Source organism: Furipterus horrens, unplaced genomic scaffold (assembly GCF_987537825.1).
Source record: "Furipterus horrens unplaced genomic scaffold, mFurHor1.1.pri manual_scaffold_10, whole genome shotgun sequence".
NCBI lineage: Eukaryota > Metazoa > Chordata > Mammalia > Chiroptera > Furipteridae > Furipterus > Furipterus horrens.
This window is the reverse complement of record NW_028327180.1, coordinates 68,005,655-68,029,078: the sequence shown is the minus strand read 5'-3', so window position 1 is coordinate 68,029,078 and position 23,424 is coordinate 68,005,655. Positions and strand designations below refer to the sequence as shown.

At 46.7% G+C, this 23,424-nt stretch overlaps 2 protein-coding genes and 1 non-coding gene across 4 annotated transcripts in view; 2 read left to right on the top strand and 1 right to left on the bottom strand.

Annotated features, from left to right (window-relative positions):
- Nucleotides 1–5,746, top strand: part of STK32A (serine/threonine kinase 32A) — a 95,308-nt gene extending 89,562 nt beyond the window's left edge. The window contains exons 11-13 of the mRNA XM_090288063.1: nucleotides 607–735; nucleotides 2,851–2,915; nucleotides 3,290–5,746. Coding sequence (XP_090144189.1) covers nucleotides 607–735; nucleotides 2,851–2,915; nucleotides 3,290–3,383 — 288 coding nt within the window. The 3' untranslated portion in view covers nucleotides 3,384–5,746. The remainder of the gene's footprint in view (nucleotides 1–606; nucleotides 736–2,850; nucleotides 2,916–3,289) is intronic.
- Nucleotides 5,747–8,862: 3,116 nt separating this feature from the next.
- LOC150000576 (U6 spliceosomal RNA) lies at nucleotides 8,863–8,965 on the top strand. Its single transcript, XR_016513773.1, has one exon. It is a non-coding gene; the product is annotated as a U6 spliceosomal RNA (small nuclear RNA).
- A 3,785-nt stretch (nucleotides 8,966–12,750) lies between these two features.
- The window catches only part of DPYSL3 (dihydropyrimidinase like 3), a 107,558-nt gene continuing 96,884 nt past the window's right edge, over nucleotides 12,751–23,424 (bottom strand). For both annotated transcript variants that reach the window (XM_090288062.1, XM_090288061.1), the window contains exons 10-14: nucleotides 22,662–22,803; nucleotides 18,681–18,851; nucleotides 17,057–17,236; nucleotides 14,305–14,467; nucleotides 12,751–12,959 (exon numbers count right to left, since the gene is read on the bottom strand). In XM_090288062.1, the coding sequence (XP_090144188.1) occupies nucleotides 12,871–12,959; nucleotides 14,305–14,467; nucleotides 17,057–17,236; nucleotides 18,681–18,851; nucleotides 22,662–22,803 (745 nt within the window). In that variant the 3' untranslated portion in view covers nucleotides 12,751–12,870. The remainder of the gene's footprint in view (nucleotides 12,960–14,304; nucleotides 14,468–17,056; nucleotides 17,237–18,680; nucleotides 18,852–22,661; nucleotides 22,804–23,424) is intronic.

The following is a 23,424-nucleotide window of genomic DNA, read 5'->3' as shown; positions in this document are numbered from 1 at the left end:
GGGAAGCTCTACCTTAGGGAGTGACCGCGACCAGAGGGTGGCGTCACGGGCTCACCTGGCCACGGGACAGGCTGTGGTAGGGGCAGCTAGTACCAGGCTGATGTGTGACGATGGTGAGATCTAGGTGACACTTCCGGCTGCTTCCGCACCCTGCCCCACAGTTAAGCATCAGTGCAGCTTCAAGAGACGCTCCATGCACGTTCCAACGTCATCGTGACCAGAATGACCTGGGGGGCTGGTTCCGCTGCACTTTCCTGGGCCTCGTGTTCACAGACACGGATTCGAGAAAGCTGGCTGGGGAACTGGGAAGCTGAGCAAGTAGCACGAGTGATTCTAACAATCTACGTGATCTTTAGAACATCCTTTGGGACCTAACCTCAAAGCACAAATTTTAGAAAAAGAATTGTCATTTGATTTCCTTTCGACCCACGGAAGGCTCATTGGGAGTTTAGCAAAATAAACCGAACATACAATTCAAGAGTGTGGAACACAGTGCTGGCAGAGCATTATCCCAGACCCGGAGTGGGGACCCCAGCTCGTTACCCTGGGCTGCTCCCTTCAGCCCGCGCGGGTTTCTAAGGAGTGACCCACCCTGTCTCCTTGCAGAAGGGCAGGCTGAATTGCGACCCCAGCTTTGAACTGGAAGAAATGATTTTGGAGTCCAAACCTCTTCACAAGAAAAAGAAGCGGCTGGCGAAGAAGGAGAAGGAGATGCGGAAATGTGAGCCCTCTCAGGTGAGCAGGTGTCTGCCGGGCTCGGGGACCTCGGTGGCTGCGGTTCCTCAGGGGGCTTCCGCTGGGAGGCCACCTCAGCACCGGCGCTTGCTGCCTGTGAGTGCGGAGGGGCTGAGCCCAGCGGCCCGGGGCATCCTCGCAGCCCCAGTTCATGCGGGACTTTCTGGCTCTGTCATAGACTTGATTCAGTTACTACCTTCTCCCAGCTCTCAATTCAAAACTGTCAGGTTCCTGGGACAGACTCTAACTGGCCTAGGCCAGGTGACTTACTCCTAAACGGATGGTCAGTAGGCGTGTTTCAAACGACAACCATACCTCGCTTTATTGGCCTTTTGCTTTGATGTTGTGTTTTTTACAAATTGAAGGCAAGACCCCCCACCAGCAAAAATGAATGAATGAATGAGTGATGAAAACAAATGAATAGTTACAATTCGATTTCTTGTGGTATTCGCTTTATTGTGGCGATCTGGAACTGCACCCACAATATCTCTGGGGTGCAGGCAGACCTCACTCCCACGGGGAGCAGCCAGCCCTAGAGGCGGTGTCTGTTCGTCGCTACACGCAACCATGAGAGCAGGACTAGCAGAAGTAAAGAGCAAAACAATCAAGCACTAATTTTGGATTTTAGGCTGAGTAAATTTGGTAACAGTATTATTTTTTCAGAGCTAGAGCTCAGATCTCTACACAGTACCTTAGAGTGACGCAACAGGATTTTATACACGTCGTCATCGTCGGCAGCCGTCCGTCTCGAGAGACGATGGTGTAGCTTCTTAAGAGTCTATCTGCACCGCCGAGAATGGCTGTGCAGTCCGACTCGGGAGTGACACGGTATCTGTCTCCTCCCGTGTTGAATCGACATCTTGCGATGACGCTGGAGTGTCCTCTCCAGTGAAGCTGAAGCTACAGAGCCTGGGCAGGGTGATATGGAGGGTCTGCTGTTGCCCATGCAGCAGACCCCCCCTCTCTTCGCAGCTGAAGGATCCAAGGGAAAGACGGAGTCAATACAGCTTGGTTTCAGCTTGGTTTTATACACGTAATTCTATGTATTATAATGATGGTGAAGTAATCAATGTTCGCTTTGCCTCTAATGATCACTCATCACCCACACAGACATTCATCCACTCATCCATCAGCCGATAGTCCCCCATGATACGGGAAACCCTCCGGGTTACAAGTACCCACAATTGAGGCGAAGAGTGAGGAGCAGTGGGACCTTTCCTCTCTCCTTTGTTCTGCATCCCTCCCCCTTGCTCTGAAATTTCTTTCCTTTTCATAGATTCCTCTTATCCCTTAACCATTTGCTCAGAAAAGAAACCTCTCCTGTACTTAAGGACATAGCATTTTCTAATTCCTAGACTTAAGAAAATGGATGAATGATGTTTTTCCTTAGAGAAGAATATTTTTCATCTGGGCTAATTTGGAAGTACTTCCTTGTAAAGCCTTGGATCTGGGGCTGACACTGTCCTGAGCCTGATGAGTATCATTTTTTCGAGGTTAAATTTTCTCATGATGGCAAAGTCATTGATAGGTGTTGAAAGCTAGACAGTGAAACGTCCAAGAAAATGATTGCACATCTGTGAGGAAGTCACAGATAAAGACATCTCTGTTCCTGGCACCCGAAGTCTAGTTAATCCACCCCAGCACAGCTGTGGAGGGGAGCATTCCTTACAGATTCAGTGCGTGTGAGGAGATGTTTCTAGGGTCTTCATTAAATTCAAGGTGAACCTCCAAACGTTTCACATGAGGGCCAGCCTATGAGAGGCATGTAACTAACCAGCTCAATAAGCCCTTGTCCCCACCCATCGGGAAGCCATGGTTTCTGCCTGGCTGAGGGGCTGAAAGACATCATGTTTGTAAACCATAACCCAAGTCTTCCTTGTGGGGAGCTGAAGGTTGATGTCTTTTGTTCTCTTGCTATTTCTTCCCTATTTGCTCCCCTCTTATCCTGGTTGCTGTCTCATTTCTGCTTCAGACTCTGAGATAGCAACTGTTTGGGAGATGCATTCTTCGATTTGGGCCGTTCAGTGTTCAGACACTTGATAGGTTATTGACTGTTTGAGGATCCTCACTGATCTGCTAACTATAACTCTTTTTTTCCCGGTGTTCACCTGGAAGACATGCCTTCTTCAAGAGCATCTTGAGTCCGTGCAAAAGGAGTTCATCATTTTCAACAGAGAAAAGTAAGTAGCTCCTAGAAGAACAGCAGCCCAGCAAATGATAGTTTCTAATAGACTTTATTTGCAAAGGTTTAATATATTTTTTAACATTTTTTTTCTTTCTAATTACAAAAATGATGGCTGTCCATGATAGAACAATTGAAAATTTCTGCAACCTTTTTCTTGTAAGAGATTTCAAAGATTGTATTAGGTAAATGAGCTCCACGTTTCTGTTTATGGGAAGGGCAGGAAAACTGGGACTTAAATATTTAAAATCAAGGATGTTTTAAAGGTTTCCCTGACTTCTTTATAAATTGTTAGATGTAATGCTCTCACTTCAGAAGCTTAAATCTCTTTTTCAGTGAATAAACCCCCTTTCTTTTTTTCTTCTTTTTAAGAGTAAAAAGGGACTTTAATAAAAGACAAGCAAATCTAGTCTTCGAACAAACCAAAGACTCACAAGAAGAAAATGGCCAGAATAACAACCTGTGAAGTTGTCAGCATCTTTTGGGACACTTCCTGGCACCTTGGGCCGGCGGGTTCTGACTTCGACAGCAGGACGAGCCGACTTCTCTCTGCGCACCTCACACACCTTAGAACATGTGAATGCCCACCTTTTGATGAGGCAGCATGATACAGCGAAGACTTCCCCGGGCCCCTGGGAACCGGCTGCACCACTAACGAATCACGTGACCTTGAGCAAGTCACTTAACCACTTTCTCTGCTTTGGTTTGTTCTTCTAAAACGAGAGGTTACACTAGATGAGCTCTACTCTGCCTTTTTATTGCCACCACTCCACTATCCTAAACTGCCTTTATTTTTATTCCAAGAGGAATATTTGGATGTCAATTTATTTTCCCACTCCTTCTAATTACACTGTGCTAGATGGACGGACAGACACCAGTGCGTGATAGAGGCAGGTGCTTGGGGCGTGACTGAGGGCAGCTCTTCAGAGCTAGACGACTTCATAAAGAGGTCACAGTCCCCATGCCTGATTGAATAAGAATAAGAAATTTGGTCAAGAAGAAACGAATGGGAGCAGATTAAAGTGACACCGATTTACCTGGGCCTTCCACGGTGTGCGGAAGTCACACACCACATCAGCTTGTCCCAGTGAGCAACAGCCTGCTGTGCACATCTGCCCCAGTGCCCTGTGCAGTGATGTGAAGTTGGGAGGTGGCGATGGGTGATGATGGGGCGTTTACACCACGGAAATTGGCAAGTGTTATAAATCAGGGTTCCCCTCTCCCACGCCCGGCAAGCCAGCTGTTAAATATTTGTTCGTGCACCACTTGCTTTCTTCTAGGGATCACGTTCCTTGAGAGCTAATTGTCCTCTTAAGATTATCAGAGACCTGCGTCTAGAGAGGAATCAGGAAAGACTTTGTCACCTTGAAAGCATGTCCACCCTGTAGTACGCTGATGTGTCTCTCGCAGGAGTTGCAGGCTAAGTTAGAATGTGAGGTGAATTTGGATGAAAGTAAAATTTGCCCTCAAAAATTCCCTTAAATTACCCATGACGTTGGGTGGGTATCTTGTCTTAGTGAGGTCCAGGACAGTGGGCTACCTGTCTCGCCAATGAAAAAAGTCACTGTTTTTGGCTCATTTTGATTTTTTTACTTTTATTTTTGGCTGATAGCAGATGAATCAAAATGTTGAATGACTCACATATGCCTTTATAGAGTAGAATTACCCTTACGACCACAGGATGCTCTCACGTCTGAGGCTAGAATCAGAAACCAAGAGAACAGTAGTATTGTGTCTACCTGCCTGTGCTTAATGCAAGACTGGCAGACAGAATCGCCTCATTACTTAACGTATGATTGATGTCTCACCGTTTTTTAAAATATTTATTTGGGAAGCATCGAGTTTAATTCACCTAAGTGAGATGTGCATGTAATGTACCTCCACTCTCCTGGAGATCTTTGCAGGCAGAGCAACTGTTTGGGGGCACCTACAGGTGCCACTGGGTAGAGGGGCAAGAAGTGAATAGTCTTGCAGGGGTGGCTGTTGGAACCTCTCAGCCACTGAGATCACCTAAACCTTGACCTTCCTTATGGCGAGTGTGGGCCTCACCAAGATGGCAGTAAGCTGGCAACAGGGAAGACCAGCTGGGAAACCAGACAGATGGGCATAGACAGAAGTAACAGATGCGGCCGCCTTCTACACCAGACTTGGCCAGGAGGGCATTTGCAGGAGGGCACCTTGGCCTGGGTAGAGGCCAGTGCTGAGTTTTAACTCGGTGTTTACAGTGTTCTCCTCACTAAGCAGAGCTGTCAAAGTGTCTACCGACTTGAAGGGCAAACACACTTTTGTTAAGAATTAAAGCCAGCTCCTTTGTTGTTATATTCCTTTTCTCTATATTCTCCACACATTATCTATGCTATTTTGTTTTTTTCTCCAAACATTATAAATTCTAAGTGCTTGCCCTGACTCAATTGCACAAAGAGGTGGATGGGTTGACAAGATGACCAGATTCTGCTCCAGGGTGTCATGGTCCACTTACATGTTTACCAACTTCCCTCTTTCATTCTGTCTTGATTCAAGACCTGACGTGCTGTGGACTTGCTTCCCTAGTCGGGTCCCTTCTTCTTGTAATGGGATTCCTAGGGTCTCCATTGGGATGGGAGCTAATCATTTGTACCATTTCACAGATATACAATTTTTAATGGGTTGGGAACCCAAGGCAAACGCTGGGTCCCAATGACTGTGTCTGTGCCTGGAGCATCTTTGTGGGCGTTCAGGAGCTGCAGACACACACGCTGACTAGAGGACTCAGCCTTAGAGAGGTAACAGGCATTTCCAGGCCTATGCAGGTTACAGACCCACAATATGTTTTCAGTTAGAAAAAAAAAAAAAAAAAAAAAGCTTGTGTCCATCAGCGGAGAATGACTGATTATAAACACCTTCTACCACTTACATTTTAAACATCTGGACAAACAAGTTTTCCAAAAACCAAAAGGATGCCTAAACCCTTACCACAATTGCTACTTACTGAAATCGGATCCTCTGCTTTTTTCCTATAAGTTGGGCTAAAAGTTACTATCCTACTGGGTGGAACACATCTCATCTATATTTTGAGGCTCAGGGCTAAGAATTTTAGAAAATAGGGTGACTATTGCATTTTTCTGTCTGGTATTCCTGGAATCCTTTTCTCTGAACAGTTTCCTCCCCTATCTGTGTGGAGCATCTAAAAAGTCTGAGCAGGTTTTGAAGACCAGACGCCTCCAGGGTACAACACTGGCACTGCGGCTGGCCACCCACCCCTATGCATTCACAGTGACCTCTAGTGACACTGGCCACAGCCCTAACTGGAAGAAAATGCCCTGCTACTGGCAACACTGATTTGGGCCGAGGCCATTGCTAGGGCAGGAATGAACGCCAAGCAGCACAGAGCCGTGCTAAGTTAATCAAGATAATTAAGTTCATCAGTGGTTAGGCTTCTTCTGACGGGAAAGTTTTAACCAGAAATGACTAGACTTTAGATCACAGGTTGTCTAGATTGAATGGACAAATAAGTAACTGGAGAAAGGATGGTAACACAGCTAGCAGGGGCCAGTGTTGCTGCTTTGGGCTGACGCAGTAACTCTAAGGCTTTACATCTTTCAAAGCTGAACAAAAAGGCATGAAAAGCACAGCAGGTTTGCTTCAGTACCCAGTTGTCCTTGCATTGTGTCTACACAAAATCCTGTTTCCTTCTGTCTGCCTGTGATTACTGCTTCTTACAAGCTCAGTTTGTCTGACAGTAAATATTGCTGTTAAACCTCCAAACTCGTTATCTGTGCTCTTAACAGGAGGCCCTTGGATGGGAAACGCACTGTCTGTTCAGCTGTAGCATCTACAATGTAAATGTGCCTGTGTATTAAAATGTCACCTGAACACAGTAAGACACTGACCCTTCTTTGTCAGGTGTGTGTGTGTGTGTGTGTTTGTGTTTGATGGTTTTTCCTAGAGGACAGGTTGTGGGGGTGTGTGTGTGTGTGTGTGATGGTTTTTCCTAGAGGACAGGTTGTGTGTGTGTGTGTGTGGGGGGGGGTGATGGTTTTTCCTAGAAGACAGGTTGTGGTGCCCAGTCGCCAGTTCTTACTTCCATTTCGTGCTATGAGGAGGCCTTTTACCATGCAAGCTGGTGATAGACATGGTATTCTTTAAACTATGGACTACGACATAATTTAATCCCCACATATAAAAACTAAAAACCTGACCCCTCTGGAATTCACTCCTTACGGAACACAACCCAGGATTCCATGTTTTGCCTTTCACCACAACCTTAAGTCCATGGTCAGCTGGTGCACCATTGTCTAGCACTCTGCCTTCCTACCTCTGTATCTTTTTTCTGTTCCATTCCATCCACTAAGGCAGCAGGTGGATGCTCCAAGGCCCATCCTCCAGGAGAGGAAGGAGGTAGCAGCTCTGAACTTTTGCAGTTCGAAGCAGCTTCTGCTTTAGGAGAGAATAAAGGGAACTTCAGACCCATGACGCTTAGCAGCCAGGCCAGCTGGTTCTCTAGGCTTCACCTGAAATAAAGAGGCTCCTGTAAGTCTTGTGGGTGCTAAAGTCCTGCATGCTGGGTGCCCTGTTGTCCAGGTCATGTTAAGTCACCTGTCATGTTCTCAGCAGCCACTTGAGCACAGGGCAGGATCTAGACCTCTTCTGATTCTGAAGCGTGCCAGCCTTAAGTGATGTCATGTTTGCAGGTTGCTTTGGCCCTTTCATAGCCTATGTCCTCTTCACGGTTAGTATCCCCTTTGTGATGGCCTGATGGCAGCAACGCTGATTCCATAAAGTTCTTTGAAACCAGAGGGATCCTGTTAATCCTATTCAGTGTTCTCATTCCCCACCTGGTCAATGTGACTCAGCCCAGAAGACCTCTAGCCCACAGACATGTGAAAGTCAGTGTGCAGATTTCACTAATATATTTTTTTAAACTGCCCCATCCCATTTAGAGCTCTGCAACCTAAGGACACATTAAGCATTGGCCATGACCTTTAAACCCACGCTCATCCTAAACAGAGCTCAGTTGCTACCTTGGTCATGAGCAGAGAGGCATTTCTCCAGTCCTGGGTTTGATCCAGAAAATGGGACTATGGGCCAAAGCTTATTAATCATCAGACCTTGAACCTTAAGCTGAAATAATTCTTTATGTGCTCAGAGGGGCTTATAATATGGTTTCTGAGCTTCTGTGCTAAAAAGCATTGTTGCCCTGAGCTCCCATGCTGACAGCATTGGTCTAACGAACCAAAAATGCTTCATCACACAGAAAAGCAATTCATCAGAAATTACCACCCTGGCCCTGATTGGCGTGGTTCAGTTGGTTGGGCATCATCCCGCAAAGCGAAAGGTCGCCACCGGTTTGACTCCGCATCAGAGCACATGCCTAGGTGCGGGTTCAGCCCTCAGTAGGGGCCGGTAAAAGAGGCAACTGAATATTTCTCTCCTCCTCTTTCTCTCTTCCCCTCTCTCTGAAAATAAGTAAGTAAAATCTTAAAAACAAAAATCACTTCCCCATCCCTTTCTCCACCTGCCCCAACCTAAACACAGACACTTTCCTGAGCGCAGCATTATAGTGCCCTGCAGACTTGAGAACAGCAGGAGGGCATCTGCTGTTTTTGCCTGCCCAGCAGCCATTCTCTCCCTCTTCTGGTTTCACAAAGTAATGTTCTTTGAGTTGGTGAGAGTCCACATGGTTGCGGTGGCTCAGGGGCGGGGGATGGACGCAGGTGTGGCCAATCTCCCGCCGCAGAGACTAGTTCCCTGGTGAAAACACATGACCTGAGCAGGACCAATCAGAGTCGGTCTCTTTGGCTGAACTATTCAGGGAGCCTCCCTTCTTCTCCTGGAATTACTAAGCAGGTAAAATGAACACCAAGAGATGGTGATGGCCAGTTCTGCTTCCACATGCGAAGAGCTTCCCTAAGAATGGAGCACCTGCTGAAGGCAAGTGGGACGAAGAGATGAAAGAAACAATACTCGTGCCTGTTCTGGGAGCACACGTGCTAAAGTTGGGACGATAAGAGCTTAGCACGGCCCCTGCGCAAGGATGACATGTAACTTCGTGAAGTGTTCCGTATTTTTTAAAAAGAAAAGAAGCAACATTCTAGATGCAGCTTTGCTTGAATCTACTCAAATCTACCCCTGAAGTTTTCAGTTATCCTTCAAAAAAACTTTTTTTTTCACATACAATAGCCTAATATTTACCACAAAGAGTGTCCTACATAAATTGTAATTAGACCCAGAAGTGTTTCCCCAAAAGGGTTTAGTATAATGAGTTTGGTGGAATGTTAGAAAATAAGTAGTTAATAAATAGTTTGAAAACCTTGACTTGGACAAAATTGAAAGACACGGGATTTCTCAGCGCTTTGATGATACGCATGTAAAATCTCTCTGAGAAGCAGACATAGCAAATAATCCTTCCTAACACTCATGAGACTCATTGGGGCCAGTTTGCTAAAGAATATACAATTCTTTGAAACATTCTCAATTTGTTTTCTGAAAGTCCAGGTTTTTATGAAGAAGCAACACTCTAAAGGGAGGAAAAAACAAAAAACAATTAAACCAAACCTTTCTAGCTCTGTTCTGGACTCAGATTTACCCCAAAAGGCAATGCTTTTTACACTAATACTTAATTGGATGATCTATAGGAGAAAAAAATACTTCAGTCTTTCCCCAAAGTTTCAATACTCATTCTCAAACTCTGTAGCTGACCAAAATCTCAACCTCAACTAAAAGGATAGGAACACCCCAACAATTTCTCCAGATGTCTGTTTTCATCAGATCTGCCCCCCTTTCTAACCATTTCAGTTTTATTGTCCAATATTGATAATTAGGTAAAATGGCATATCACACACAGAGAAAGACTAAACGACATTTGTGATTTTATAGTTATTTTAATAACCAGGTTTACATGAACAGTCACGTGATGAATTTTTTTTTTTTTTTAAATCTCAGCTAAACTCAAAACACAATTTTCTTCACGGTTCAAAGCAAACAGCTCGCCACATTGCAGAGCTGCCTCACAGCTACCACAGGTCACAGGAGAGTCACTGTCTGTCCACAGTCACCAGACACGGAACTGAACACCCACACATCGTTTTCCAAAGAGGGAACGTACAATGCAAGCTGGCTGCCGAGGACAGCCCATGTGTACCTCGGGGACTCTAGCTGGATTATCCAGGGGAGAAGGCCAGGGAGGCTGGCGGGACACGTCACCCTGCTCGGAATGGCTTCTCAAGCGAGTGAAGGTCCAGGGTTAGCATTGAGGCCTTCGGAGCAGAGTGGGACTCTCTGGGCAGAGTCACGAAGAAAAGGGCCAAAGGATGCCTGACTGGACTTGGAAGGAAACCCACTTTCAAGATGACTACAACCATGCCATTTTTAGAAAACTTAGAAACAGAAGTATTTCTGTTGGGGTGCTGATTTAACAGTTCCACAAATACCTTCTCAACTACCCAAGATTGGGGTCCGCCCAGACAGAACACTAGCTGACTGCCATCTGGGTTTAGGGGCAATGGGAGCAGGTTGGGGATAGGGGAGGAGGCGGGGTGTCCTTAGAGAGGGGCCAGACCAAGACATGAGACAGCAGAAGAAAGCTCAAGAGGAAGACAGAAGATCCAGCAAGTGCCCCTCCTCCGCCCACCCAGCCCCACAGCTGGACGAGGTGCTAGTGAATTTGGAGAGGGCCCCAACTCACTGTCATGATCTCTTCCTAAACCCTGTGTATAGGGCTCTTATTGAACAGGACAAATTTGAGTATAAATTTTAACTTAAGTAACAAGCGGCCAGAAACCAGTTAAGAAAATAGTGGGACAGTTCTTGGAATTCTCAGGAATTTCTATGCTTGGAAAGTTACTAATAGTAATGAAAGGGAGGCCTTCCTCAGATCATGTTGCCCGGCAGCAAGGCTTGAAGGGGCTGTTCCTACCGCATGGAAACTTGTGTAGAATAACATAAAGTTCTGGTTGAATGTTGCCTTCGGTAGTCCCAAGTGCAACCAATTGGACCATGAGGTCATGATGGATGAGCTGGACTCAAAAGCTGGTAACAGCAGCAGAAGGTACCAGTTATGTGTCTTTTCCTCCATCTGGTGGCTGTGACTGGTACTGCAACATATCCTAAATCCCAGCCCAGCCAATGAGGTAGGTGTATAGATAGAACACGCTCCTGCTAGGACAAGCTCTCTGTCTGCAAAACTGTTGCTCTGAGTTTGGAATAGGCTCCCACATCTTTGAGTTATAAGCCAAGGGATACATCCCCACTTTCACATCCGTTTCTTTAAAACAAAGGCACCATGAAAAAGCCTGAAAGTACCAAGTTTCTTTCTTTGGAGAGGAAATCGCCTTTTTCACGATTAGAGCAGAAGTTAGTTCTGCTAAGGGAAATCCTCTTCCTTGGCTATTTCCAAACACCTCTCCAGCCCCATATTTTCTTTCCTCTGGCCTTCATCTTAAAACCTGCAGGTGGAGATAATGGTTTCTCCTAAGCACCTGAAAGGTGTTGGCGGCCTGCTCTTCTCTTCAAAGTATTCAGCACCCAGGGTTATACCAGCTGGATCCACCAGCACAGGTTAAATACATTTTTTTCCTGCATACGGGCCTCTTACTTCTACAGGTCATTGTCTGGCTCAGAGAAGTTGTTCCAAAATTGAGTTTTAGAGGGGCCAGGACAGAAAATGGACATTCAGCTCTGACAGACAGGGCAGGTGCAAATGCTCCTTGCTAACTTTATTTTCTGTGCCTGTCCAGAGGACGCATGTCACTGCCACCAACCCTGGGAGATTTTGGTACCAAAACAAAAGCTCCCCAAAGGATGTTGTGCTCATGGAAAGGGAACAGATGGCTTAGATTGGAAACTAGAACCACCGCCACAGGACATGTGCTCTCTCTGCTCCAGACTGGCTTTCCCAAACCCTTACTGGACTCCCATTAAGCTGAGATGGTCTGTTAGTAGGAAAAGTGAAGGAACACCTAAGAAAATCAATTTTCAACAACAGCAACAAAAATCGTATTCAATCATGGCTGTGCCTGGATTGCAGGAGATCAAGAGAATCAAACACTCACCACTGGCAAGACGAGCTCTTCACTCGGCTGCCCTTCTTGGTTTTTGCAAAGACCGGAGTAAGGGAAGCCGCAGCTTGTGCTTGGAGGGAGGTGCTATCTGAGTGTGGCAGCCCCACCCCGAGGGCCTGTGCTCTGCTCCCAGCTGTTGCCTCTAAAGAGCACCAAAGAGGTGGGCAGGACCAGACAAGAGAAGTGTCTTTGCTCCCTTCTCGCCTCCTTCCCAGCCAGGAAATGATAAGGAAAAGGCCCACTAAATGTGGGCATGACCAAGAGGAAGCAATGGTTGGGTTTTGGTGTTTTACTAAAATGCTCAAAGAAATAAAGTCTACTAAGAGAGGATAAGACAAAACCTGGAACCTGAAGACCTCCTGCCTGCCTTCTCCGCAGACCCCAGGGGACCGTGATGAAGTGCCAGCTGCCCCCAGGGGCCAGCGTCCATAGAAATAAATGTATGGCATTAACACAATACGCAAGACCCCTTATGCTCACCCCCCTGCCCTCCCCCCCCCTACACACCCCACCCTATCCCTCTGAGCCCTTTGCCTGGCTCTGGGCTCCCACCACCCACTCACCCCAAATAACTGTGTCCTTTCTGTTCATTTTCCTTGACATCCAGCTCTGTGTGTCCCCTTGTCTTAAGATGCAGCACTACACACTCTCTCAACACTATATAGCAGACTCTTTACCTTAGTGGCCTGATTGCATGCATGGAAATGGGGAAGGCTAGGCATAAACAGAAAACAAAGCAATATTCGTAAAGCTAGGCAAGCGAGCATAACATTGGAGAAACATAAGGCTTGAGGCTTATTGATTCTTTAGATCGTAACTGTTTGGATTCGCTTTCCTTCTTAAATATTGGTGTACCATTTTGGCTTCCAAAAAAATCTCTTCTTGCTTCTGCCCCTCTCTTTGAGGAGGGGTTGCTTAACTCAGGGATGTGATGTTAGAACGGCCTCCAGGGGGTGCTACGATGCGTTTGCTGGCAGAGCGGACCCCTTCGTCCACTTGGGTGCCTGCAATAAGTCCCCAGGAAGAAAGAGAGACAAGAGAGAAACTGGGTTAATTTTAAGAGTGTAAGATATTACATGCCTTCCTGGCTTCATCTCCCAAGAAACTTCCATTCTGGTTTGTCAAGGATTCCAGACTGTTCATACCTACCCTCCTGAAATATCGCCCTTTGCCAGGAAACACCAGGCTGATGCCTGGCTTTCATCAGACCCTCCACACCATAATAATGATAATAAAAAACAATGGAAATGTCATAAAACTAGCCCCTACCATTCACTGTGATAAGCAATGTTTCTCAGGTTACCTCAGTTGACCCTCCCCACTATCCTTCCAGGATACTGTTATTATCCCATTAAAAGAGGAGGTGACTGAGGCTGTGAGGGGCAAGGTCATGTGCCCAAGGTCACAGCTGGGCATGGTGATGGCTGGGCCCCTGCAGCCACAGCCCCAAAGAAAACATCTGTGGGCCCCTCTGTCCATTCAGAAGGACCCGCAAAAGGCTTAGGGATTACGGGAGTCAGAGAGCAACAGAACATGGCAAAAACATTGACAAAGGTTTCTGCGAAGAACATACTGTGACCTCTGGCCATGGCACCTCAACACTTTTAGCCCTTTCCTTTTGTCTTCCTCCCCTCTGTCCCCCTTACAGCTTTTCCGCCCCACTGTCCTGTTGCTCCTATTCCTTACCCCTCTTCCTGCCCCCACGGTTTTCTCTTTACACATCTCTGTTCCTTCTGCTTATCTGGCTTCCCTCACATTTAAATGATTCATCATAGAGATGCAAATCTGCATTAATTTTTTCCCCAACTTAAGGCTACTGGTTATGGAGCAATTAGATAATTATTGCCTATTTGTCTCAGGTAGTTCTTAAAGAATAAGTAAGGTTCACGATACAGCTACCCCACAGTAAATGTCAAATTGCCAGTAGCTGTTGTTGGCTTGATTATTATTACTAGCAAGGGAAGACTATGATAAAAATCCTAGGTTGGAAGAAGCTATTGTAATTAGAGCGTACAAAGAATCAAGCGAGCTCTCTTTTCACCTGGAACGCAAAGAAAACACAACACCGAGCACAGCTCTCACAATCTAGTGTGGAAAACCACTATCAACTCATCATGGAAGTGTCTTGCCCGTCCCCTGCCAGGTGAGCAGAACTGGTCATCATTTAAGCCTGATCTTCAACCTGCCTGAGGGTTATCTTGCTTTCTCAGCTGGCCTTCTTTCTGATTCAGCAAACCATCCTTCTTTCCCAGTAGGGGTTCGCTAAAAGGCTGCCAGCTTGGAGCACCGAACCCCGCCCCCCTTCCCGCCCTTTCTCACTAATGGTCGCCATCAGCTTGTACGACTCACCTGACAGGCTAAATCCCGACTGATGGAGGTTCCTCACGGGCGGGTTCGGCCGAGTGGGGGAGCCCCGCGTGGAGCCCGCGGGGGTACCCCCCTTGGGTGTGGTAGTCAGGTCAAACACCGGCCCATCATACATGCCCCTCGGGACTGCATGCAGGTCCGCCATCTGCGGCAGAAAAGGAATGTCACTGCTTATTTCTTTAACAATTACGGGTCTGCTCTAGGTAGCACAAATATATCAATAAATGAAGTGTGTGTAGTGGCAGTCAGAAAATAATAATAATGTTATTTTAAGGAAAGGAGAGGTATAAAATAAAGTGGGGTGTTATGGTAGGGTCTGATGAAGGAAGTAGGTGAAGGCTTCTCAAACAGGTGAGCTTCGATCTTAAGGACCCAAGGAGCTTGTCATGGGACCAGGGCTTCGGGAGGGAGGAGGCTGGGACGTGGAGGGGTGCTGTGGGTGGCAGCACTCCCAGCAGGGGAAACTGATGGTGGGAACGGCCTGCGTGGCCAGAGCCAAGATCCCATGGTGGCTCCACCCCCAGACTTCTCAGCACAGATCAGAGTTGGCGGGCCTGGAAATGAGTATCCTGTGGTCTGACCCACTGACCTCTGGCTGTGGCTGTGAACTTGCTCTTTGAGTGTGCAGCCCACCAGCAATGTCACCCAAGTGATGTTCTGTGCTAGGCCTGGTGCTAGACACTGGGGTTTAGGGACCCGTGAAACATGATGTATCCCCCAAAGGGGCTCACAGTCTATGAGACAAATGCTGCAAGACCACCCTCAGCAGCAAGCCTGTGGCACCCACCCTCTACCTGATTCAGGGGACGGATGCTGCCAGGAGGGTGAGAGTTCCAGCTGGGCCATCATGAGACCCCCAGGCTCTCTGCAACAGAGCCATCCTCCTCTGCTAGTGACTCAGGAGCAGGCACAGAGTTCTCTCTCATTAAATACGCAGATTAATGATCCAGGCAGGATGACGACTCTGTCTGTACTCCCCAAGAAACCGTGACTGATACTCCAGGTCCTCAGCATTTCTTTGGGTCCAGAATCTAAGCTACATTAAGAGCTGATATACTGAAAGTTGGAGTTTCATTCTCTTCTCTATTAGGCAAGCACTGGAGTGTAGAATTTTACTCCCAGCCACTTAACTTGAAAATGAGATAAGAATGGTGAAGGGATTTACAACGTTGTCATAAAATAAATAGCGGGTGGCTACAGGGATCCTTAGACTAAAGGACAGGTGACTTTGGAAACACAGAGACGCTCTAAGAGATGGGTTCAGTGTATTCTGAGGGCACAGGGAGCAGAATTGAACTGGCTGGCTGACTTGAGGGAGGTCCATTCCAGCCCAGCAGAAAGCAATTCATTGTTACAGACAGAGATGGTCAGCTGCCCTAGAACTCTCTGCGTTGCACATAGAGGCTGGATGATCCATTACTGGGACCATTGGGGGTCTAGGAGCGGGAGGAACACTTGGGTATTGAGTTTCTGTGAGTCTCTCTTTAATGAGACACTGCAGTGTGCACTCAGATTCCCATCCCCAACCCCCCACCTCGCCGTCGTCACTGTGACTGACTTGTTCTCCCAGCTGCAGGGGGTGTCAGCAGCAGGAAGTTCTCAGCTGAGTCCCTCCCAAGAGCTGTGCTCAGCGGCAGAGATCCTCCTCACCCAGAGGCTGGTGGGAAGGCTGGGGCTGGGCAGGAGGGAGGACCAGCCCAGCTGGGGATGAGCTGAGGCCTTTGTCACGACTGCACGTGGATCTAACTTCCTCCTCAGCTCCATCCCGATTCCTTCATTTTGTCGCAGGGGGTGACCCTGACAGCAGCCCCCAGAAGATTGCCTACTTGAAAATCTCCCTCCCTGAGCCTGTTTCCCAGGGAAACTGCTGAGACACGCTTTCCCATCCTGACCTGCAGGGAGGCTGGGGGCCCTGGGGAGGGGGGTCTAGGCACTGAGGTGGGCATCATCTTGCCCTGGACTGATCCACAGAGACTTGGGAAGTGAGACTCCTTCCTCCTCTGCCCACGATCTCCTCCATCCCATGTGCACGGACGATGGGTCTCTTCTAGCAGAGGAGGCCAAGAACAGGTCTCAAATTCCAGGATCCCGGGACTGCTCTAACCCTGTGTTGTGGAGCCCTAACCTTACCTGAAAGTGACCTGGAGATTGTAAGGGGGTGGGGGGGCAGGAAGGGAGCTGAAAAGACAGAGTTCTGGGCCTCACCCCTAGGTCAACCAGAGCTGCTCTGTTTGTAATGCGCAGGCAGAGAGGTAGGTAGGTAGATATACATGTGCCTGTTTGTCTGTCTATCTGTCCATGAAGTCAGAAACAAGATTTTATTCAACTCACAGAACTAGCTAAAAAAATTACAAATATCTGCCCCAGCACTAGACAGAATGGGACAGGGAGGGGTGGGTCCGGTTCTCGTTGTAAGCCTTAAAGAGTTAATTTATTTTTAAAAATATATATACTGGCATTATTTGAATGATCACAATGTTAAATTATTTTAAAGCAAAGCACTATAAAATGGGGGGGAAAGCATTTGAAAAAAAAACTCTCTTCAACCAAAAATGTTTTTGAAACCCCTTTTTACCACCTTAAGTCTGTGCGACTATCCTTTGGAAGAGATCGTTGCTGTGAATTTCTTTGGTGGGGTCCAGAGCACAAAGACCCCACCTGACCCACGGCCACCATCCCTGTGCCCGAATGACACACAGCCCTGTCCACCCCGCCCCGCCCCGGGCCCCCTCACCTTCCTCCGGGCTTTGATGCGCTTGTACACGTAATCAGAGAAGGGACTGCAGGGAATGAAGCGGCCCGCCCCCTGGGTCACGTGCAGGTTGCCATCTTCCAGCATGATCTTGCCCTGGCAGATGACCACTAGAGGAGCTCCACGCAGCTCCATCCCTTCAAAGATGTTATACTCTGCAGCCTGGAGACAGGGGGGAGGGACTAAGCCATGGGCATGGGTGCAGGAAGTGGAGAAGGAGTAATGTGCTTCCCATGTGCTTGGGATCCTGCCTTCAGAATCACCAGGACTGACTCACCAGGTAAGTCAGGAAAAGCTTACAATGTTTCTACCCGGTTCCAGTGGGTGGAGGCCCGGGAGTTCCTGGCAAAGAGAGGCACCCAGTCTTTAGTAAGGTCCCCACAGGGAAGTAAATTTTGTCACTGTCGGTGTCCAAGGAGAAGCCGGGTAGCTGTCAGCGATGCTATCCTTGGCAGTCTGGTATTGGGAGGGTAGGTAGGTGGGTTACGTGGCCCTTGGGTCCCTACTACCTTGAAATTAAATAATGTGATGTGACACAATGTTTGCGCAAAGGCTATTCCCACCAGAAAATGGCATTGCTCCCCGCCTCCTTCATTTATTCAACGAGTGCACATCATCCCTGCAAAATGGTTAAGGAGGCGCGTTTGGAGTCAGGTTGTCTGGGTTTGAATCCCAGCTTCAGTTCCTTGCTTCCTGAATCATTTAATCCTTCTGTACCCCCATATGCTTCTCTGTAAAATGGGGATAATGGTAGTGCCTGCCCGTGGAAGACTGTTAATGGACATTGAATGAGTTACATGCACAGTGCCTGAAACACAGGTGCTTAAAATATATCAACTATTTTAGCCCTGGCTGGTGTGACTCAGTGGATTGAGCACTGGCCTGCAAACCAAAAGGTCACTGGTTTGATTCCCAGGCAGGGCACATGCCTGGGTTGTGGGCCAGGTCCCTGGTTGGGGGCATGCGAGAGGCAACCAATCAATGTATCTCTTGCACATTGATGTTTCTCTCCCTCTTTCTCCCTCCCTTTTCCTCTCTCTAAACATAAATAAATAAAAATCTTTAAAAATATATTAACTATTTTTATTAACAAGCATTAGCCCCTGTTTGTTAGGTACTGGGCTTTCATTATTATTTTCCACCTGAAACACCTCATGAGGAAGTCACCAGTGCTGGTCACCCTTTCTTCTCCCATTCTCCCATTCTTTTTCCTTCTGGCACAAAGTACCATTGCACTTCCTGCCCTCCTGGAGGAAGATATGTCCACAGCACTGGCTGTGGCCAATGCCGTGTGACAGGAAGTGACCTCCTGGGAAAGTTTTGAGAGACAGTCTGCCATGTACCATGTCCGGCCCCTGGGCTCACAGTCACAGAAGCCTGTGTAGAGAGGCACCCAAGCGGCTGTCATAGGCAGGGCCCTTCTGCTCACCTGCTTTGGAAAGCAGGAGTGAGAAATAAGCTGTGGAGGTTTGAAGTTGCTGCCCATTTGGGATGGTTTGTTATTGGAACACGTCCCTGTCTAACTACCCACATACACACATCTCTGCTGACCAAGTCCCTCCTACGCATTCCCCGTCTGACCCGCGCCTGCGGGCTCCAGCCTCACCGACTGGTGGCTCTTGGCAGAGACGATCTTCACAGCATCTGGATCCCAGATCACCAGGTCGCTGTCGGAACCCACAGATATTCTTCCCTTGCGGGGATACAGGTTGAAGATCTTTGCAGCATTTGTGCTTGTCACGGCCACAAACTGGTTTTCATCCATTTTCCCTGTGGCCTACAGAAACAGAATAAACATTGTTTTACATTGTCAATGCAGGACTTCTAACCTCAGAGCAGGGTGACTGCACAGGCCCCACAATACACAGAGGAACCTCTGAGATTGTGAGCACAGAACCCCACCCAGCAAGCCTCAGAATCAAGCCTCACAGTCGCTCAGGCAAAGCGATGGAACACATGGCTCAGGAGGGAAGGTACTGCTCCTGAAATACATGCATTTTTTTCTGGTTAAATGCATACATGTACTTACTTTTACCCCTCTAATTCCCGAAAGGATTATAGAGAGTTCACAAGAAAAACAAATGTCATGATGAACCCATTTTTAAAATATGTGTTTGTATTTGCTTTGAGAATAGGATAAACATGGAAGAACCTCGCCCAAAGGATAATAATGTTTATTCCTGGGGTGTGGAATTTATGAGTAATTTTTGTTTTCTTTCATGTGTGTTTTTTTGTGCTTTCCAAGTGTTCTTTATGGAGAATGTACCATGTTGATAACAAATAAATAAATAAATAAATAAATACTTTTTAACAATTTCAGATAGTGTCAAGATAAACATGTATATGCATTCATAAATACACAGCAACAAAAAAAGACAGATATCTAAGTATTTAAGAAAAGAGACAAAAATATTTATCCTTTCCCTCTTCTCAAAACAAAAAGCCCAGGTAAGAAAAGAACAATTTAGTTTAAAATCTACCTTTGAGCTTCCTGGTAGCCAAGAAGAAAAGGGAAACTTGGTGGATTACACTATGTAACTAAATGAGGCATTACATCATACATATTGTATTTGGCTCTGAAATGAATGTCTCTAGGGTTTTTTTTTAATAAAACAGATGGACATGATCAACTTAATAAGTTTAATCAGGATTTCTGGTCAATATGGTGGCACAGGCAGACATGGCTTGCCTCTTTTCACAGCAACATCAAAATTACAACTAAAATATAACCACCTGGCTGGTATAGCTCAGTGGATTGAGCGTCGGCCTGCGAACCAAGTGTCGCCGGTTCAATTCCCAGTCAGGGCACAGGACTAGGTTGCACGTCAGGTCCCCAGTTGGGGGCACGAGTGAGAGGCAACCACACAGTGATGTTTCTCTCCCTCTATTTCTCCTTCCCCTCTCTCTAAAATTAAATAAACAAATAAATTTTTTTAAAAAATTACAACTAAAATATAGAACAACCATCACTGAGACTGTCAAAAATCGATTTGAATGGAAATGTAACAACTATGAAATCGAGCTGAATGGAAATGTGACTACCATAGCATTAAAGAAACCATATCCGTCCAGACTGGTAGGAGGGGCGCAGATACAGAATGGGCTGGTCCCTCACCCACATGTGGTGGGTAAAAATTTTGGAGGGATATCTTGGAAGCGAGGGGTCCCAGCCTCATACCAGGACCCGAGCCCAGGGTTCTAGTGCCAGGAAGATACATCCCCATAATTTCTGGCTGCAAAAACAAGCGGAGATTGAGTCAGCGGAAGAAACTGGTGGAGCCCCAAGCAGTTCCTCTTAAAGAACACACATGTGGACTCACATACTCAGACTCACTCCCTCTTAGCTCCAGCACCAATGTAGCAGCTTGAAAGGCACCAATAGTATACAGGGAGACACTGAAGTGTCTGACATCAAGGCAAGCAGAGGCCATTGTCCCTTTTCTAAACCCCCCTCCAACAGAGCCCATAAGCTAGTGCCATATCTGAGACTCCATTAACCTGGGTAACACTGTTTGACCTCCCTTGGAGATCCCCAGAGACTCTGCCCTACCCAAGTTCCTTTTCCATAAGAATGGCTGGTCTTGGCTCATGCTTCACAACTTCCTAAATCCTCTCAAATAAACAACAGCTTGGCCTCAGTGAGCTCCATGCCCGGCACTACCAGCAGACAGCTTAGATCCATAGCTTGGTTTGCCTGAGAATCTCCAAGCCCAGCACAAGTAACAGCCATCTCAGATTGCTTTATAACTGAGGCAGGGTGCCCCAGGCAAAACACAGGTGGGGACTGACCTTGGCCTGCACCACCTGGGAAATCCCAGGGCCAGTGCTCCCAGTGGACAGCTACAAACCATGTTAGAGCACCACCACCCTGCCCTTGCACAGCTGATCCTTCACAGATGGAAGAGGTTGGGGGTCAGTGGTGGTCACAGCCAGTCCTTGCAGACTGGCCTGGGTAAATTCCTCCCATTGATTTGCCAACAGCAACCAAGGCTCAACTACAAGAGGAGGGTATACTCAGCTCACACGAAGGGCACATCTCAAGTACCCAGCTTGGTGATAGGGGAGCTTATGCCACTGGACCCAACAGAAACACCTGCTATATTAGGCCACACTACGAAGACAGGGAGTCAAAGCAGCTCTACCTAATGCACAGAAACAAACACAGGGAGGCTGCCAAAATGAGGAAACAAAGAAAAATGGCCCAAATGAAAGAACAGATCAAAACTCCAGAAAAAGAGCTAAACAAAATGGAGATAAGCAATCAGATGCAGAGTTCAAAACACCGGTTATAAGGATGTTCAAGGAACTTAGTGAGGACCTCAACAGCATAAAAAAGATCCAGTCAGAAACAAAGGATACCCTAATTGAAATAAGGAACAATTTACAAGGAAACAACAGTAGAGTGGATGAAGCTGAGAATCAGATCAATGATTTGGAACATAAGGAACAAAAAAACCAATCAATCAAAACAAAAAGAAAAAGGAATCCAAAAAAATGAGGATAGTATAAGCAGCCTCTGGGACAACTCCAAGAGGTCCAACATTTGTATCATATGGGTGCCAGAAGGAGGAGAGAAAGAACAAGAAATTGGAAATCTATTTGAAAAAATAGTGAAAGAAAACTTCCCTAATTTGGTGAAGGAAATAGACATGCAAGTCCAGGAATCACAGAGCATCCCAGATAAAATGGATGCAAAGAGACCCACTCCAAGACACATCATAATTAAAATGCCAAAGTTTAAAGATAAAAAGAATCTTAAAAGCAGCCAGAGAAAAGCAGTTCGCTGCCTACAGGGGAGTTCCCATAAGGCTGTCAGCTGATTTCTCAAAAGAAACTTTGCAGGATGGAAGGGATTGGCAAGAAATATTCAAAGTCATGCAAAGCAGGGACCTACAGCCAAGATTGCTCTACCCAGCAGAGCTATCATTTAGAATCAAAGGGCAGATAAAGAGCTTCCCAGACAAGAAAAAAACTAAAGTAGTTCATCATCACTGAACCATTATTATATGATTAAAGGGACTTATTTAAGAAAAAGAATATCAAAACTATGAACAACAAAATGGCAAAAATACATATCTGTAAACAATTGAATCTAGAAAACAAGAACAGAGACAGAATCATGTATCCAGAGAGCCTTTTGATGGTGCCAGATGGGAGGAGCATGGGGAGAAGGGGTGAAAAGGTGAGGGGATTAAGAAGTACAAATAGGTAGCTACAGAATAGCCACAGGGATGTAAAGTACAGTGTAGGAAATGAGTAGCCAAAGAACTTATACGCATGACCCATGGACATAAACAATGGTGGGGGGATTGCCTGAGGGAGTGGGGGTGGGTGGGTGGAGGAAGGCAAAGGGGAAAATATCAGGACAACTGTGATAGCATAATCAATAAAATAAAACTAAAAATAAGTTAATCACTAATTTTACTGAAATCTTAGGGAGAATCTTCATTTGCATGGCTGTTTTTATCTTCCTCTGGCAGCTTCTGGGATTTTAACAAGGGAAATAAAACCAGGTCCCTGTGCCAGAAGACACTGATAGACAATCACCTGTACAGCCTGGCCACTCTCCCATGACCTTGATCCTTACCACGGCCTTGTCCCAGATGACAGACATCCGTTCCTCCACCCCATTGGTGCCCTCAGGAATGGCTGTGAAGTTATCCTTCCCGATGGCTTTCTGGGCGGTGCTGAAGGTGCAGTGGGCACTGCCAGAAAGCTGCAGGTCCCCGCTGGCAAAGGAGGAAAGTTCCAGGTGAACGGAAGAGGTTGTTAGAGGCACCTCAGGGGCCCATACTCAAGTGGCTAGTGTCAGCATTTCAAGTGCTGTGACTTGAGTTTGGAATCCTTCCTCTGCCTCTTGCCAACTATGTGAACTTTGGTGAATTTCTTTCCCTCCCTGGGGCTTGGTTACCCCATCTGGAAAATGAGGGGGTGGGATTAGATCATCTCTTGTATAACGAAATAGAAAGGACCCAAATGAGTGATGGGATTGATCGCAGTGGGCAGCAGCAAAGGAGTCCTCTTTAATTTTGGTTAGGTGGTCATCATGACCAGCTGTTCAAAATTTGGGAAATACTTGAGTCTTTCTGGCCCTTAGCTGCTTAATCTATAAATGGTTATGAAAGTCCCTCCCTCATCAAGTTGTTATGAAGAACAACAAGATCATGTGTGCAGTCTCACCCAAGGGCTGGGCACACAATATGCATTCACTGCTATTACCATTATTAATATGATCACTAATATGAATACTAATTACTGTGATCTGCACTCCAGATTGTAGGGGAATTCTCAATGTCTTCCCTTACTGCAGACCCAAGTCTAGCTGATGGATGGGCTTCTCTAATCCCCAT